Below are 19,189 nucleotides of genomic sequence, written 5' to 3'. Positions count from 1 at the left end.
GGGCTGGAGGGGCAGTGAGAAACCCAACTCCTGCAGAAGTGAAATGGCCAAGTATACACTGTATAACTGAACAGCAAACTTTGCCAGATCTTTTAAACTGGCTCTGAAATTAATTTTCGGCTTTTGCTACAATGGCGTATTCTCAGACTGCCAAAGTGATCACTTGGAATGTGGAGCCATTCAGGCAAGTTTGAGACTTTGCCAATGATTGTAGGTTTTATGTCATAAAAAGAATTTGCAAGACATATTAACAAAATACTCCAGCATTGCACTATGTAACCAGGATATGACCATATTAACTGCACAGTTTGAGGAATGTGTTTATTGAAGGGCTTCTCTACACAGGGACACTCGGGAAAATTAATCCAAATTCATTAAAAAGGTGAGAATTTAAAGTGGATTCATCAAATTGCATTAAAACCTGTGTGGACACACTCATTCAGAATTAAAGCGGCCTTAATTTGGTTAAACTAGGAAGACATTTGCAGAATCCCGGTACTAGTTGTGCTATAATGGCTGTAATTTCATTCTGTATCACCTGGTTTATCTCCGTAGCCCATTTTAGCATGCAGGCGGAATTTGCAGAAATACTCTAGGTTTCATTCCTGGCCACTGTCCATGCTGAGTTCTGGAGGTATCTAACAGAATATCTGAACACATAGATCAGCACAGGATTGGTCATTGTCTTTGAAAAATTAAGTACAGTGTTAAGAACAAAGGTTATCGGCAGTTAAAACAGGTCTACCTGAAATCATCCTCTCTGCAGTCCTCACCTGTCAGGCAGCTCTAGTTCCATCAGGAAACACTAATTTGATGGAACTTGATTTTTCTAATTTATGTGACCACAATCCAATCTAAGGTGCACTGATCTGCTAACACACACTCGTCGTTCACGGTTTCACTTAATTCACAAGAGACTGGAAACTCAGAGCGAAGGTTTCTTGAAGAATCTGTATTTTATATTGTTGTTGTGCTGAAAAGTTCATGCACATTTTCAAATCCTGGCCACATCTAGGACTTAAAAGTCCAAGATAAAGACAAATGGAGATACCTGTACTCTGAAAATCCTTTTCTTGTAAACTTAGGTCAGACTCTTCTGTTTAATCACTTTCATTGATTTTTATGTTATAAAAAAGACAAAATAAGTAATATCAAGCAAAGACAATATGGATAACATAATGCTACGAAATGTAGCATAAAAGAGATAAATAACCCTGCATCAAAGCACAAATGTAGAAGGTAAAATCTGTATTCATCAGTTACAGGAAGAGACACGATTTAATTCTCAATAATCAAACTGCAGTCCTTATAGAGAAACTGGGATCTAGTGGATTGAACAGCTAACTCCAGTGCACGGAGCCTGGGTCTACAACTGCTGCGATTCTAATCCCAATTCTACTGATGTCCCTTTGGTTTTAGCCTGTGGTAAGTCATTTAGCCTCGCTGTGCCTCAGTTTCCTCATGTTGGAAACAAAGGTAATACTAAGAGCTGATTGGGAACTTTTGAACTACACTTTTTTTCATGGAATCATGTCAGTTCTGGGTTTAGGAAAGTTCTGTTAGGATGAAATTTTTGGTCAAAATCAGAGAGAGAAAGAGACTGTCTGAGAACAGTCAACAGCCTAGTGGTCAGGCAGATGCACATTCGAGTCACTGGTCGACATCAGAGCCAAGACTTAACTTCGGTCTCCCACATCCCAGGTGAGCACCCTGACCACGAGGCTATAAAGTCAGTCTTCTACACACTCTTCCCCTTACCTCCCCCTATCCCCCCCTCATTGGAGCTCTTCTGCTTTGTATAAATATTCATTGAACCATGGGGGAGAGAGAGACTGACTCTTATAATCTGGTCGTAGGGGCACTCACCTGGGATGTAGGAGACTCAAGTTCTTGCTCCAAATCAGGAAGAGCTACTGGTTGCAACAAACCTTTCATTGGGATGGTTTTGCAGGTGAGGCATGGGATCCCTGGTCAACAGCCGAGACTCACCCCAGAACAGCCAATAGCTCAGTATCTAGGGCACTCACCAGGGACGTGAGGGATTTGAAGCCGGTGGTGTTATGAGGATTAAAGTTTTTAAACGTGCTTTGAAAATGAAGAGCACTAGAAAAAACAGTAGTTTTAGAATGTATTGAGGGAGAAACCAAGATTGATTGTGTCTGGAAAATCCACTGTGCCACTGAATACCAGGATGCCTTTCACAATGAAAATAATAATTTTATTCCACTTCCTATGGGAATGTTTAGTAATTTTCCATGATTTGCATTTAAATCTAGAAGCATCAAAGATTTTATTAGTGCTACATTACAGTAGAACTTTATTAATTCTCACTAATGACTAGAAGATCCATTGTGGATTAGTTGGCAAATTAACAAGTAAGCAAGCAAATATGATTACAAGAAAACATCAAGGTTACTACATCACCAAATGTACTTTGTTAATTTATGTGGATACATTGTTTAGTTTTAATTAATTAGTTATAATAATCTCCAGTATGTTTATTAGCATATTTTGCAAAAATAACAAGCTCTTAGTTACACAAAACCAAATAACTACAGTGCTGTCCGACATTTAATCTTCATTGACCACGAGAAAGTCACTTTACCATGAGATTTGTGAAATTCATTGATTCATACGTTCAAAGAAACGTCTGGTGTCTCTATGACTCTTTGGAAGATTTCTCATTGCTTCTTCAGTCATTAGGATTCTGTTAATAGACATGCATAAGGCACTTTCTTACCCACAGGTTACAGAGATCGCATACAAACATTAGGACATCCGTGCTCACCATTTCTTTGTAAACACGGGAACTCAGTTGTTTTAACTTATTAATACCCTTATTATAGATAAATGCACCGAATTATTAAATGGAAAACATTAAGCCATGTTGAAACTCCAGGCATGTAGATACGGCCTGAAACCCGGAGCCACCCCCTCTTCTGCCAGCCTGTATATTAGTGCAGTAGAATTATTCCATTCAACACATTTCAGCCAGAGCAAACGCCCCACCCTGAAAGAAGTGTTAGGTTTCCGTTATAAACACGCCCTTCAGACAGCAGAGCTGTGCTACCCAGTGAAAAGGAAAGGGGAGACAAACTGGCACTGCACTTTCCTAAATCATTCACATGCACATTTCAAATTACCTCTGCACATTCCCTTGTGAACACACAGCGTTAGTTGGAGCCAACTCTGCAAAGGGTCTCATCTCTGCCATTCACAACATCCCATTATCGACCTTTCAGGATGAATAGTAGTTCGCAATTAGCTCCTGTCATGTGACATTATTGTATTGTAATGAAATATTGTCATCAATATTCAACACCCAAGAGCCTCACCCTATGATCTTGAACTCCAGCCTTCAGATACACCACTGAAGGTGACATCATGGCTAAGGACCTGCAGAGGACACCAAGTTTCTCTCTTCTGGATGCACACATGCCCCAGGCTGCAGTTTGGACTCTGCACTCCACACTTCTCATCGGGAAAATATCTGACAGAGACAACTTTTTGTGGAAAGAAAACTACTTTTGCAGAAGAGCCACTCACAGCCCCTTTCCCTATATATTTAATATTACCACATGGCTGCCTCCCACTAAAGAAACACAGCACCCAATTACTGAATCACCCTCTAGGATGCAATAAGGACTATTTGTATTATTAGACCATCAGAAAGCAGCACAGACAAGGGTCAACCCCTTCCTGAAACTCTTATACCCAACATCTCTATGAGCACCAACTTCCACGATTCATTTCATAGCGATGCCTCAGCTCACACTACATATCATTTTATTAAGAAACTCTATAAGTGTCAGTGGTGCAATTCATTTTTATTAATTTCCTAAAATGAAATTAGCAGCACCTGTAGCAGCAAACAAAGAATGGGGAATGTTCTGGTTCAGTGCTGGATCGATGTCATTATTCTTTAATACCAAGAGACCTGTTTGTATGAACTCAGCATTTAACTGCACCAATTAATTTCAATATTAAAAAAATTTCAAAATGAACTCAACAACTAATTTAAGAAGGTCCTTGAACAGCCGTTGCAACTTTCCTCCTCATGGGACATTATGCTTTCAAGTATAAATACACAGGAGCAGGATATTGTAATATTAATAGGAAAATTGCTATTTTCATGCATTGCCTTTAGCAAACTAAACAAACCCTTAAAGTCTTAAACATTTCTACAAACACATGCATATTTCTGATGTATTTAATGGTGCTGTATATATCCCCTGACTCTGCTTAATACGCTTTCTGACCACGCAACAGGCTGAGTTGGCAAAGGCTCAATGAGACATCTTTTTGCATTAATTCTATAACTTAAGCTCCCAGGTCAGAAAACAGCCTTTCCAAATGCAATCATTTTACCTATTGTTCTGAAGTCAATGAGTGGAGTCAGACAAATGGTTCACACAGCCCCAAGAAAAAGGTGGAAGCACCCAGAGACTGCAGATTAAGATGCCTGTCACTAGTGATCAAATATAGACCCCCACCCAGGCTGGAGAGGTGTGTGACACTTCACCCCAAGGGAGCACCATGTAACCCCCATATTCATCATTCATAATTGTTATATTGCAAATAAAGCATGCCATGTAAGGTACCATGGGAAAGGTTATGACCTGCTGAAACCCATTGTTCCATCTAAATATGTATATCATTAATACATATGAAGGTATGAGAATTGTGTAGTTTGATTGTCACTAAAATATGCAGTGGGTTTGGGAAGTGCCCAGATACTAGCTCCCCGAAAGACAATAGCAAGGAAAGTAACCAACGCCACGGCAGGTGTCAAAAACCATCAATAGCCATTGTCCAGCAAGGGAGCTACAATGCAATGACTCACCTGCACAAGGCCACACCAGGGGAATTGCTCAACCTGGCCTGGGTACTCAGCAATGCCCCCAGACATGCCTGGATTTGTGTTCTCCAAGCACATGGACTGAAGGTATGAAACAGAACACCAGGGCCCCACGCTTGGCCTTTTCTCCTGACCCCACCTATGCTGCAAGCAACAAGGACACTAAAGACTCCAGAGGGGACCAGCCCAGGTTTCAAGGGAGAAACCTTTGTCCTATGAACTGCAATATCCAGTGGGGTGAGAAAAACTGCTTAATCTAGATGTTGCCCAGTCTTATAGGGTTGAGAGTTTAGACTACGTGCTTATATTTTAATAACCACTCTGACTTTTTGCCCATCACTTAATCTATCTTCTGTGATCAGTAAACTTGTTTTACTGTTTATCTTTACCAGTGCGTTTGCCTGAATTGCTTGGTAAATCTGCTCAGATTTAGGCTGGTATATAGCCACTTTCCACTGATGAAGTGGTGAACCAATTAATAAACTTGCATTGCTCAAGAAAGGGTCTTGAGCAGTGCAAGACGGCATATTCCTGAGGTACAAGGCTAGGAGCTGGTGGGATTTGGCTGGTGCCTCTCTGTGAGATTCATGAGTGGCTCTGGGAGCATTCATGCAATCCAGCTGGGTGTGTGGGGCTCCACATGCATTTGTACTGAGTGATAACAGCACTGAGAGGGGTTTGTTGCTTGTCACTAGCAAAGCACTGAGAGAGACAGCCCAGGCTGGAGAGTTAAGGAGGCGCAGCGGTCCCACAGTCACAGGCTGCACCCCAGGGATCCCATCACAGTGTTCACCTAAAGTTCCTTGGCAGAAAGAACCTGAACTATCAGCCATTGTAGGAATACATTTGAGTCTGATGGAACTGAGCGCCCCACCTGTAACACCACATGTGCAACAGCACATGAAATTTCTCACCTCTCAATCCTCACACACACCCCATTTTGATAACGATTAATGAAGAACTTGTTTAATAATGTACGAGGATGTTAAGGCAGCTTGAATGCTTGAGAAGTGGGGGTGGAGAGTGTCCTAAGTTTAACAGAAGTTGGCTTCTGACTTCCCAAAGAAAGCCACCCTTCTCTGTTCTTTAACTGTTCTTCTACCATCCTCCTTTGTCTAAATCCTCCCCTCAGCTGTGAGCTATTAAACATTCGGCGAGTTAATTTGTACTATTTGTTACGGTCAATAGCCATTCTTGTATCTTACTATAATTTCTGCCCCTACTAATTACAAAGGAATATGATGCCAAACCAAGCAAACTATCAAAGATTCATCTTGTGCTGTGTCTGCTGTTACCTCTCTTTGCATTTGCATTTCTTGGGGACATACTCAATGGGAGATGGAAGAGGCACACTCTGGCTTTACAATATGCTCTTGTCTGCATTAAGCATTGTTGGGCTGCTCTCCAGGCAGTGGTTAGCACATTGAACTTCAGAGACTAGAAGTGGAAGGGCCTCACTTCCACTTACTCCGGCATCCTCCCAGGAAAAGCACCGGAGTTCCTTGTATTATCTGGAGGCAGGTCTTGCCTGAACATAGTTCATTATTCCTCCAAAAATGTGTTCTGACGCCAGTGACCCAACAGCCTAGTTGTGAACAGGTGTGAAAATGCACTGGGTTTCTCACAACTATACAGCAAGAAAAACAGAACTTCAGCACATCCTGCTGAGCTAAACCTCTTGTGACTAATAAACCCTTGCTCCATTCATTGGCAGTGAGAAAGATACTGTAATTTAGAAAAAGCAAAAATTTGGTTTTAGATAATACCCCAGAACTTTATACACTCTCCTTAAGCACAATTTCCTTTTCTTGTTTTCAGTCGCAAGTAGTGTAACTTCATGTCTCTTAACATAATAAAATGATCATCAGGATTCCACATCAGGAAAACATCTGCAGTCTTTAATTTATTGTATCAGTTCCCGGAGGGTTGCAGAAGTTAAACATTTATGGCAGTTAGAAGAATATATAACATTTACTGCTTAATAAACTGCAAACATGCCTGTTAATTTGGCTTTTTGGGATCTCCTTGCTGCCAGACACTTAACCCCAACAAGAAACATGCCAAAATACAAACAAACTTAGAGTCTGCGTTTTAAACAGGAAAAGTGCAAGGGATTTTTTTTTTTAGTTTCTAACTAACAGATTAGTGACAGTAGGGAGCATTGTCAAGATAAATAGCCTACAACCTTCACTCAACAAAGCCTTTTAAATGCATTCATCTGAAAGGATACAATTAAATGTTAAATCATCAGGTTAAAACTTTTACCTGTCAAGATTGCAGGTGGTCTGTTTTTAATCAATCTGATTTAATTCAATAAAACACTCATTAAGTCAATTAATGAGACTTCAGTGTCACAAGCTATCAAGCATGACTTGGAGTTTTCACTTTGTGCCCAATGAATTGATTACCAAGTCAAGTCATCAGTGAAAATAAATCAATGTACATTTTCACAAGCTGCAATATTAGCAATGTTACCTTGTTTTAGGGGAAGTCGTTAGCCATTCTTCATGCTTTTCAAATGTTATTAAATAAGCTGCAATTTCCTGAAAAAGAAAAATGTGCAAAAAAGAATTAACTTGCATACTAGTTTTGGAGACTTGAAAGTTTCACAGAACAGAACTTCTCTAAATCTGCTCCACCCTCAAGTAGGATACTTTCAATCCTGCCTCCGCTGCCAGATCCTTGACTTTAAATCCAGTTTGAAAAGTCTTCTTTGTACCACTTGGCGCGCTACAATGATGAAAGCCTTTGGCTGGAAAGGGCAAGTCTATAGTGAGGACCAAAATATTTCAGCCTTTAAAACAGAAAACATAGGAAAGTGCTTCCTATCCCAAATGCCATTCATTTAAAAACAAGCAGGCAACAGGTCTTCACTTAGTCACACTCAACACTCTGTGTTAGGGAGGCCTCTGCCATGGACAGAGCCATCTTTTAAATCTTTCACCCAGGCAGGAGAAGTTGGGTTTTGTCAGCTTGGATTCTAAGCCCCAAGCCCCCAAAGCCAAACTGTGTAAAGATTAAAAGGAAAAAGGAGAAATACATTAAACCGTTCCCACCACAGAGAAAGCACTGATAACTTCATCTACTGTGCAGTTCCTCCAAGCTCTGCGCTAAGTCAGAAAGGTTAAGGGCATGATGGTGAAAGCATGGGCACCTGAAGGTAAATTAAATATTTACACACACAACATCACTGCAGATAGAATTACAGATTTATTAATAATTTCCATGAACAGCCAGTGGGTGACATCACCGTAAGTCATTGCTGCCACTTGCAGGCATGATACGGCCCATTACTTCCAGATGAGAACTGATTTGCTCACAGGAAATTGGCAGAGTCTGTAAGTTAAATTAAGATGGTGCTGGTTTATGCGTTTCATAAACCTCAAATTACTACAAAAACACCAAATCAACTTCCTTAAGCCTGATAAAAAAAGCTGCTGAGTAGGAATTATGTATCAGTTTTCAATTTGAAGACTCAAAACTCCAACTCTGGGGCAGTGCTGTGCAGATGTGCATTTTATGGAGAGGAAGACACTAGACCTAGCTCACAGCATCTCTTATATAGCACTGGATTAGTCACTCCCCACCTTCAGATGTGACATACCAGTCCATTCCTCTCCTGTTTTCAGAACATAGGAATTGCCATATTGGGTCAAACCAGGGGTCCATCAATGCAGGGGAAGTTGTAAGAAACCCACTAGTGGACAATTATGCAATACCCTTCCCGTAGAAGACATTTCTTCATAACCTTGTCAGTTAGTAGATGGTTCATGTCTCGGAAATAGGTTTTATCTTAGCATGCCTGATACAATTTTGGATCATCTCACTGTCTTATGAGTATCTAATACTTTTTAGAATCTTGCTTAGCTCTTGAATTCTATATCTTGTGAGTGAGTTCAACAGGCTGATTGTGTAATGTGTAAAACAATCTCCTTTTTTTATTTTTAAATCTGTTGCTCACAAAACGCAGGCTATTCTTGCCATTGGTCAGGTGACTGAGCAGGAAAGATATTAACAGGATGATTTAGGAAGGGAAGAGGAGTTTCTGGGCAGCCCGGAAGGGGGGGCAGGTTCACAGCCTCGGCCCAACAGGGGATGTTACAGACTACAGCAAGGAATGACAAATTCTGTGGGGGAATATGCTGGGCTCCACTTCATCCTTCATGACTTACAACTGTAGCATACTGGCAATAGCAACACTAGAGCGAGCATTAGAACTGCCGAGTGTGCAGACTCACTATGGGGACCTGCATGTCGCCAGAAAACCCTCCAGAAAGAGCCTGTCATGCTCTAACCCAGGACAAAAGCCTCTCCTCCAAGGTGCCACAAGTCCTCCTTTTCGCGGATACAGACTAACACGGCTGCTGCTCTGAATCCTCCACAGGTATTACTCCAGCAGAAGAGACAGCACCAGTCCCATTCATTTGGCTTTCACTCAGACAGAGCACGTCCCACCCTAAGCACATCACACCATGATGCACATTCCAGTGCCTTCCCATCATTGCCACCCCCAGCAGATAGTATAACTCCTCCTCGTATATCAGTGTCATTAAACCATCCGGAGAGCGATCCAGCCACTGTGGAACAATTCCACCCTAAAGAGGCAAGCACTCTAGAGAGACTTGTAGAAATCTAGCAATCAGTGATTGCTCCTGAGCTAAAGTAGAAGATGGCAGAAGTCCCATTTCCCACATACTGGCTGTAGCAGTCTGCTTCTCGGCATACGTCAAAATTATGTCTGAATATCTAAGACCGTCTAGACTCCTACAGACCGACAAGGTGAGTGAGGTAATATTTTTATTGGACCAATTTCTGTTGGTGAGAGAGTGTCTTTCGAGCTACTCAAAGCTCTTCGTTTGGGAAAGATACTCAGGGTGTCACAGCAAAACACAAGGTGGAACAGATTGTTTAGCATAAGTAGTTAACACACATTTCAAGAGACCATTCAAGGTCTGTTTGGAACCAGCACACCCCACATTACCGTTGTAAAAATTTCCAAGAACTTGAGAGAGAAAAACACAAACTGCTCCAATACAGGAGGTTCTGCATGAAAGCAGCTTTGCTTTAGCATTTCTTCCCCAGTGTCTCATGTCTATAGCCTCTACCTCCCACTATTTGCATTAGAACTGTTAGAATTTTCATAGAATTGTGTGCAATGTTATTTCCAATGTGCAGAATAGAAACAGGACCACTGTTGCCTACACATGATTTTACAGCAAGTCTTGCAGTATTTGGTGTGTTTCTTAAAGCCCCAGCTCCTGGAATCATGTGAACGAGAGAGAATCTTAGCATTCATTTCAAATATAAAAATAATATTTTGGCCCACATGCTTGGGTTTGGAAATACTGCAGGACACAAGTACAATCACCAAAAGAGGGAAGCTATGTCTGGCAGGGACGGTGGGGGTGCACCACCCCAGTGAGGGAGGATCCAGCCTCTCCCAGATGTGAGCTGCTGCCCAACCACCAGCAGGCATGAAGACTACCAAACATGGAACCCAGTCTGGGTTGGGACTGTAATGGACGTTAACAGAGCAGCAATGACTCAGATTAGCAGAGGGCTAGTGAGGTGGGGAAGGCACATTTCCAACAGAAGAGGGAAAAGGGCCCAGTGTTGGAATGGGGCTAACGGGGTTCGCTCTGATGAATATACTCTCCCTCAGCACAGTTTTATGGGATAGGTATAACTCATAAGGGTTAATTTTCTGATTGGGGTGGTGCAGAAGGGTGACATGACTCACCCAAGACAGAACCAAGTTTAGAATTCAGAAGATGCTTGCATCCTGTCCTGGACTCAGGCCACATCTCTCTCACAATCCCCACAATATATTTCTTATTCATACAAATTAAAGCAGTTTCCCCACACAGATTTGCAGTGCAGGATACTGCATATCCCAATGCATGAACAGCTTCAGGAGTAAGTCAGCTGCTGGACTGAGGGTCAGGAGAACTGCGTTCAGCTCCCAGCTCCAAAACTGACTTGCTGTGTCACTCTGGGCAAGTCGAAAAGGAGTACTTGTGGCACCTTAGAGACTAACCAATTTATTTGAGCATAAGCTTTCGTGAGCTACAGCTCACTTCATCGGATGCATACTGTGGAAAGTGTAGAAGATCTTTTTATACACACAAAGCATGAAAAAAATGGGTGTTTACCACTCCAAAAGGTTTTCTCTCCCCCCACCACATTCTCCTGCTGGTAATAGCTTATCTAAAGTGATCACTCTCCTTACAATGTGTATGATAATCAAGTTGGGCTATTTCCAGCACAAATCCAGGTTTTCTCCCTCCCCTTCCCCCCCCCCACACAAACCCACTCTCCTGAAGCCGTCACCTTCAGCCCCCAACTAAAACCCCTCCAACGCATTATTAAGGATCTACAACCTATCCTGAAGGATGACCCAACCCTCTCACAAATCTTGGGAAACAGGTCAGTCCTTGCCTACAGACAGCCCCCCAACCTGAAGCAAATACTCACCAGCAACCACATACCACACAACAGAATCACTAACCCAGGAACCTATCCTTGCAACAAAGCCCGTTGCCAACTGTGCCCACATATCTATTCAGGGGACACCATCACAGGGCCTAGTAACATCAGCCACACTATCAGAGGCTCGTTCACCTGCACATCCACCAATGTGATCTATGCCATCATGTGCCAGCAATGCCCCTCTGCCATGTACATTGGTCAAAATGGACAGTCTAAACGTAAAAGCATAAATGGACACAAATCAGATGTCAAGAATTATAACATTTATAAACCAATCAGAGAACACTTCACTCTCTCTGGTCACTCGATTTCTGAACTCAAAGTGACTATCCTTCAACAAAAAAGCTTTGAAAACAGACTCCAACGAGAGACTGCTGAATTGGAATTAATTTGTAAATTGAATACAATTAACTTAGGCTTGAATAGAGACTGGGTGTGGCTAAGTCATTATGCAAGGTAACCTATTTCCCCCTTGTTTTTTCCTACCCCCTCCACGACGTTCTTGTTAAATCCTGGATTTGTGCTGGAAATGGCCCACCTTGATTATCATACACATTGTAAGGAGAGTGATCACTTTAGATAAGCTATTACCAGCAGGAGAGTGGGGTGTGGGGAGGTATTTTTTCATGCTTTGTGTGTATAAGAAGATCTTCTACACTTTCCACAGTATGCATCCGATGAAGTGAGCTGTAGCTCACGAAAGCTCATGCTCAAATAAATTGGTTAGTCTAAGGTGCCACAAGTACTCCTTTTCTTTTTGCGAATACAGACCAACACAGCTGTTACTCTGAAATCTGGGCAAGTCGTCTTTCTTCAACTGTGAATTGGGAGTAACAATGCCACATGCCTGTTTCTGAAGAGCAACGTGGACCAAAAGCGCTATCTGTGTGAGGTATTGTTATATGGAATCCCAGTCAGAGCCTCTCATTCTACAGCAGCCACTTGTTGCTTAACGCGGGTGCCCATTTCAGCTTGGTGAGATGGAAGCATGGGCATTGGCAACAGGGCAAGGAAGTCCAGCTGCCATTTTTAGCATGTCACTTGTGCTGTCAATATTCAAAGAGAAAAACAGCAGCACCCAGACAATATCTGTCCCTAATATTGACATTGCAGGACATACTCCCCTCAAAGTAACCCGCAGGATTCTCTGATGGGAAGGAGGCCAGTGCTAACAAAGTAACAAACCCAGCTCAGAACATACTTCATAGTGTCTGGGAAACCGATAGGGCTGGTGTGTAAAGTGAGCTAGAATGAACAAGGCAAAAGAACATGAAGGCAAAAACACTTTATCTTTGCATCATTTAATCTCCATGGCTTGGATTCAAATCCCAACCAGCCACATGAACATTTTTATTTTAGCTTTTTGTTATAAATTATGTCAATGCCTCTCTGCTTGCTGATTGATAGGCTGCACGGCATGAGAGACTGTTTAATTCAGCACAGAGCTGTATCCTGTGTATAACTACAGTACCGGTAAAGGCTCAAACCACTCAATTCAGGACAGGCTGCAGAAAAAGCTGCAAATGTCTTTTCAGAGATATTTTAATGATCACTGCTGTTCCTGCCAGCCTAATACAGGATGTGCTACAACAAGTTTAGAGGGATATTTTTTACTCCTGTTTCTTTAAATTATATTGGCAGCATTAGGAAAGGGACTCATGATGATTCACACAGAATGAAGACGTGACCAGCACATGCAGGTTCATAAATCCCCACTCTGATTGGAGCCAAGTTAGAAAAAGATCTAACCAAAGCACAAGAGCCAGCGACTCAGACTCTAGCAAAGGTTAGGCTGTTACCTGCCATAAATCCAACCAGCCATTAGGTGTCAAGCTGGATCTACCATAAACACACCCAAGAGAACATTTCCTTGTGGGTAAATAAGGGGAGTCTTAAAGATAGTTGCTCTGAAGTTAACAAGAACTCTCATGACTCCCTTCCTTTCTGAATGCTGCCTGCTAGGCCTTGAGGTGCCTGGCTGTCCCTGCGTCCCAAGTGACCTGTCTTCTTCCATCTCCCCTCCTCAAGCTCCTGGGTCTTCGGTTCGCTGCACAGGTGCAGCATCTCCTGCTGCCCAGCGATCAGCCACACGACAGCCATGCTGCAGAACGGCACAGCCAGGCAAGTCGCTGATCACTCCCTTGGGGTGGGACAACCGCAAATAGGAACTGGCCTGGCCCTCTGCCCCGAGTCCCCAACCCGGATGGAGAGCTTCACATTCCTATGGTTAGGGGCTGCCTAGAAGTTCTCTGGACTCACATCAGGGCGTGACTCGGTACAACGTTCAGCGATAGAGGACGTTACATGGAATCTGGAGTCTCCTCCTGGCTGTGACCCAGCCAGTCGACTACTACCGGGTCTGCCTCCTACAGCCACATTCTGCTCTGCCTGCCACATGGAGAATCCACAGCTCATGCAGCCATTCTGGACTCCAAACACACTGCTGTCTTAAAAGCTGCACACTTCTGGTTCAGATCCCACGGTGTCTTCTGTCTCACCTAAGCTCCTCCTGGGGGCTACAGATTAAAAACACTTGTAGAAGGCACGACTGGTACGCTATTAAAAACAGCCTCTACAGTGATCCTTTTGATTCCCATCGTCTGGAGCTGCTTTCAATGGAAAAAAAAAGAGGGAGGCTGCCACTTACTAATTACAACTGTTCAATTTAAGAGAAGCAGCATCAAAAATGAGTATTTAAAAAAAATGGATATGCAGAGTGCAAGTATTAGAGCTTTTCATGGGCTGGATGCAAGCGCTGGGTTCTCTCAAATGGTGCCTCTAGGTCTCACTGTGCCCCAAAACTCTAACCTGCGCTAGTCCAATGAACATCTCAGCTGCACAGTGACAGAACTGCACGTAAAAATGTACGAAATAACCAACTCTTTTACAGAACAGTGAGACGCAAGGCTTGACTGTGACAAGTTAAGTAAAATGCTGGAAATCCCATTAAGGATTTGTCTTAAGTCACACAAGCTGGGAAGGTCATAAGCACAAAACTCTCATGGAAAAGGAGAGGATTCGTAGTACAGTATTTGCATAATTAGACTGTCCAAAAATACCATGCAAAAATAAAATATTCCCCCCTGGAATCCAGCTTTGGCAACATGAAGTGTTGGCAAATGTGCGACCAGTAATGTTCTCTCATTCAGGGCATCATGCTGACCCACGCACCCAGCCAGTCCAGCTGCTCCGATTTTTCTTGGCTAACTATTCAGCACGAGACAATGAATGTGCAAAGGAAATGTTGTTTAAGCAAAGGTTGACCCCCAAATCCATTTGAGTCAGTGTAAGGTGGGGCAGCCATATTCTCTACTTTTTTTTAGGGCGAAGCAGCTGTGAAAATCTGCTACAGCCAACTCTGCCTACAGGTCACAATTATGCAGCTTCCAACACTGCCTTGGGCCCAGGGCTTTATTTGTAAGGACAGAAGTGCCAGGGCTGAAGCAATTTTTTTTACTTTCGTAGCTGATGCGGCAAGCCCAGGGGGCCAGGGACATGAACTGCCAAGCCCAGAGGTGCCGAGGCTCAGCCCTGGCACAAATTAAACACTGCTTGGGCCAACACAACCACTCTAGTGTGCTCTTGTGCGGGTACTTCTCTGCCTCACAGGGAAGTCGCAAGAACAAACGAACAATTTATTATATTAAGTGCTTGGAGGCTGCGGTGACGACCAGCATTGGGAAGTTTATACGTAAATGTGGAGCCTCATTACTCAAGTTTCACACCAAACGTGAGCTATTCAGTCCCTCCAATGTTCCCTAGGGAGCTTGCAATCCAACACAGCGTGGGGTGACAGTGCTCTGGCACCCCATCCATGAGGATGCACTCAGATGTGTTTATTGCGCAGTTCTGTGTCAATTGATAATCTCTCTCGAAAAAATAAATAACTAAGTCTCTGTCAGCTCTAGGTTTTCCTTCTCAGGGAGATTTGGATAGCGGTAACTAGTCAGAAAGGTCAGTGAAGCCAGATTGAATGTTATATTGCCTCAAATTAGACTCAAACATTTGTAGTTTATTCTCCAATGCTTTTGTAATAAAAGTGTCTACAGACTACACAATCCAGAATATTATGTACACACAAAAATGGGTCTTTCGACCATGAGATGATAAAAAAAAGGTCTTTATGAGAGTTCTATACAAGAGTTTTATCTGTATGGTACCAAAGCTAAGGGCGGGGGGGCAGGAGGGACAATGCTCTCCAACCAGCTGGCCCAAGCATCTGCTAGAGCTACAAAATGCAATTATATTACTCCCAAACGAGACGTAAAAATATCTTGTTTCCAATACTCTTGGTTTTAAGACTGATACTTAATGTCCTTTGAGTATTTCAGTGGTGCCAGATCTGTGTTATGAACTTTATTAGAGTTGTGGGAATGTCATGTTAATAACTTCTGACCAACATGTTTACACTACAAATAAATTCTCCCAGAATCCACTGCATGACTCATTTTACAAACAATTATTAGCCTGTATTTTTAAAACAATTACTATTGCAATAGATTTTAGCAATGCCATTCATACATGAATAAGGGAAGAAGGCTGTGCTGAGGTCATGAATATGCCCCCTCATTATTTCTGATCGGATGCCATTTAAAATGCAGTGTCAAAATAATGTAGTGCAAACCCCCCCAAATCCGATTCCTGGAACAGCTACACTGGACACAGTCTTGGAGTAGGCAACAAATGCTGCACTATTACCAACCGGTCAAATCAGATGAGTAAGTGAAACAAGCACAAGTTCTAAAACTCTGACAATGTGCAACTAAACGAAGATGGAAGTTAGGTCTACGCTGCAATTAGACACCCGTGGCTTGTGCGGGCCAGCTGACTCAGGCTCGTAGGACTCAGGCTAAGGGGCTGTTCAGTTGTAGTGTGGATGTTTGGGCTTGGGCTGGAGCCCAAGCTCTGGGACCCTCCCACCTCATGGGAATCCAGACCAAGCCACTACACAGCAATTAAACAACCCTTAGTCTGTGCCCCACAAGCCCAAGCCAGCTATAGGTGTCCAATTGTAGCACAGACGTACCCAAAGGTGACTGGTCCCCAAAACCATTAGCTCTGAATATGCACAGTATAATGCCTAGTAGGAGATACGCTTGCATACCTATTGTGTCATGTCCTACATGCACCAGGTTCAAGGTGCTTCATTTTCAGTTTTTATTTTGTTTAAAGTTTCCTGGCAATTTAATCTGCGTTTGTAAACCCCACCCCCCAAAAAAAGAAAAGGGTGGGTAAAAGGGACAAGGTAAAAAAAATCAGTGCAAAAATTAACTTCAGTTTTCTGGATAAATATATATCATGGGATAGGACGATAGAAAAAAAGCAATAAATGAAGTAAGTAAAAGCAGTTGAATGCTGTGGTTTATTTCATGAACAGTATGTGCACATGCATGTGTGTATCTTCCACCACACTGCCTTACTTTAAGAGGCTCCCATTTACACTTACACATTCACCTAACAGAAGGTATTGAATTTTCCTAACTGTCAGTATGTTCATGTACTTGAGTGGTCTAAAATTTGCATATGGAGGGGCTGGGGGGGGACGGGACAGTAAAAACTGAATAATAGTTTTTGTAAAACCCAGGAAGTTTTAGGTCAAAATTAGTAAAAACTGAAAACAAAGGGGTTTGCCCAGGTTATAGTGTGCACCCAATCCTACGCGCTAATGGAAAGCGAGCCCTAGAATGGAATGGAATGACCAGCACTGGAGGAGGAAAGCAGAGCTTCTGGAATCTGGATTCATGGTCTGTTCTAGTACAGAACCCTAAAGAAGCTATTGGCAGATGGCTTGTACACACAGGCATTTAAGGAAACAAATGCCTTCATATAGAGATGGATCAAGCTGGTTCAAACTCTAGATCCCTCCAAAGCAGGTGTGCTCAGTGGGTCACAGATAGGGCAACTTGCCCCAGGCAAAAACCTGAGGCAATGCTGCCATAAACCAGTCCCTGTAGGCATGAGAACATCAGAGTTCAGAGGCAGAAGCCCTTGTGGCAAACCAATGTCAACAAACTCAGCTTGGGGAGGTGGAGTGGAGGAGCAGAAGTATTGGAGGCTAATGGGTCCTGTCATAAATATAAAGGGAAGGGTAAACACCTTTAAAATCCCTCTTGCCCAGAGGAAAAACCCTTTCACCTGTAAAGGGTTAAGAAGCTAGGATAACCTCGCTGGCACCTGACCAAAATGACCAAAAAGGAGACAAGATACTTTCAAAGCTGGGGGGGAGGGGGGGGACAAAGGCTCTGTGTGTGTGATGCATTTGCTGGGAACAGAAAGGAATGGAGTCTTAGAACTCAGTAAGTAATCTAGCTAGATGTGCGTTAGATTCTGTTTTGTTTAAATGGCTGATAAAATAAGTGGTGCTGAATGGAATGTATATTCCTGTTTTTGTGTCTTTTTGTAACTTAAGGTTTTGCCTAGAGGGATTCTCTATGTTTTGAATCTGATTACCCTGTAAGGTATTTACCATCCTGATTTTACAGAGGTGATTCTTTTACTTTTTCTTCAATTAAAATTCTTCTTTTAAGAACCTGATTGCTTTTTCATTGTTCTTAAGATCCAAGGGTTTGGGTCTGTGTTCACCTGTGCAAATTGGTGAGGCTTTTTATCAAGCCTTCCCCAGGAAAGGGGGTATAGGGTTTGGGGAGGATTTTGGGGGGAAAGATGTTTCCAAGCAGGCTCTTTCCTTGTCATATATTTGTTAGATGCTTGGTGGTGGCAGCAAAAAAGTCCAAAGGCAAAAGGTAAAATAGTTTGTACCTTGGAGAAGTTTTAACCTAAGCTGGTAAGAATAAGTTTAGCGGGTTTTTCATGCAGGTCCCCACATCTGTACCCTAGATTTCAGATGGGGGGGAAGGAACCTTGACAGGTCCAAAGTCACACCCGGACCTACCCATCAGCCTACCTGAATATTGCATATTTAACATCTTCCCTCTCCTCACAACAGCTACCTGAGAAAACTATGGATCTAAAATTTTTAGATTAGAAAGATAAAATCTACTGTACCACTTCACCTCTACACTGGAGTCCTGGGCTTGCTCAGTGTATCTCAGCAAATTCAATGCTGAATGGATTTTTGTACATTAATGTATTAATAATGTACGTTATTTTTATCCTTGTATATAGATACCTGCCCATCCAGGAACAGCAATTTTTAAAACAGATTAAAAATGGGCACGTAAATATAGCATGTATAATAAGGTGTATTGAAGACTGTGCTGAAACCGCAAGCTATGACTTGGAGTGTGTGGAGGGTTTCCTGGTCCCGCTTGCAGGCTATGATGCTTTGTAGCAAAGTGTCGGGGAATGGGAGCAGTATGGTGGGGGAGGAAATATCCTTTATTGAGCAGAGAGACAAATTTTGAGCCACACAGAGCTCTTCTTCAGGTCCTGAGACCTATGTGGCTCGAAAGCTCATCTCTCTCCCCAACAGAAGTTGGTCTCATAAAAGATATTAACCCCCCCCCACCTTGTCTCTCTCATACCCTGGGACCGACACGGCTACAGCTACACTACATACAGTGACAGGAGAGGTAGCCGCACTCTGTCTGCAGACAGCTCGGGGTAAGAGGGGAGTTGTGCCTCTGTCTGACAGAGCAGCCTCTTTCCCTCCCTGTTTCTGGTTCTTGTGTGTTGTCATTTTCAATACTAAGTAATAAAACAGGTTTACGCTGCAACCTTCAAGCAAAAGTATTTTATGTTTTTACCAACTTCTTTGTGTGTATGCCATTTACATAACAGCGTGTGCATGAGGGATGCAATGTTCACTGCATTCTTGATTACCGGGGCGATTCTCTCCTCGGGTAGCCAGTAAATAAAGATGCCACACACCTACCACAGAAC

At 42.7% G+C, this 19,189-nt stretch overlaps 1 protein-coding gene across 6 annotated transcripts in view; it reads right to left on the bottom strand.

Annotated features, from left to right (window-relative positions):
- CAMTA1 (calmodulin binding transcription activator 1) overlaps positions 1-19,189 on the bottom strand; it is a 949,829-nt gene that overhangs the window by 692,265 nt on the left and 238,375 nt on the right. For 5 of the 6 annotated variants that reach the window (XM_084652098.1, XM_084652097.1, XM_084652099.1 and 2 more), the window contains exon 1: positions 7,334-7,397. Coding sequence is in view for 1 of the 6 variants with exons in the window: in XM_084652102.1 (XP_084508228.1) it covers positions 7,334-7,401 (68 nt within the window). In the remaining 5 variants the exon portion in view is untranslated. Of the gene's footprint in view, positions 1-7,333; positions 7,402-19,189 lie in introns of those variants that run through there. The other variant, XM_084652102.1, reaches the window with a different exon arrangement.

Source organism: Lepidochelys olivacea (genome assembly GCF_965140295.1).
Source record: "Lepidochelys olivacea isolate rLepOli2 genome assembly, chromosome: 18".
NCBI lineage: Eukaryota > Metazoa > Chordata > Testudines > Cheloniidae > Lepidochelys > Lepidochelys olivacea.
The sequence above is the reverse complement of the archived record's forward strand: the minus strand, read 5'-3'. Positions and strand labels throughout refer to the sequence as shown.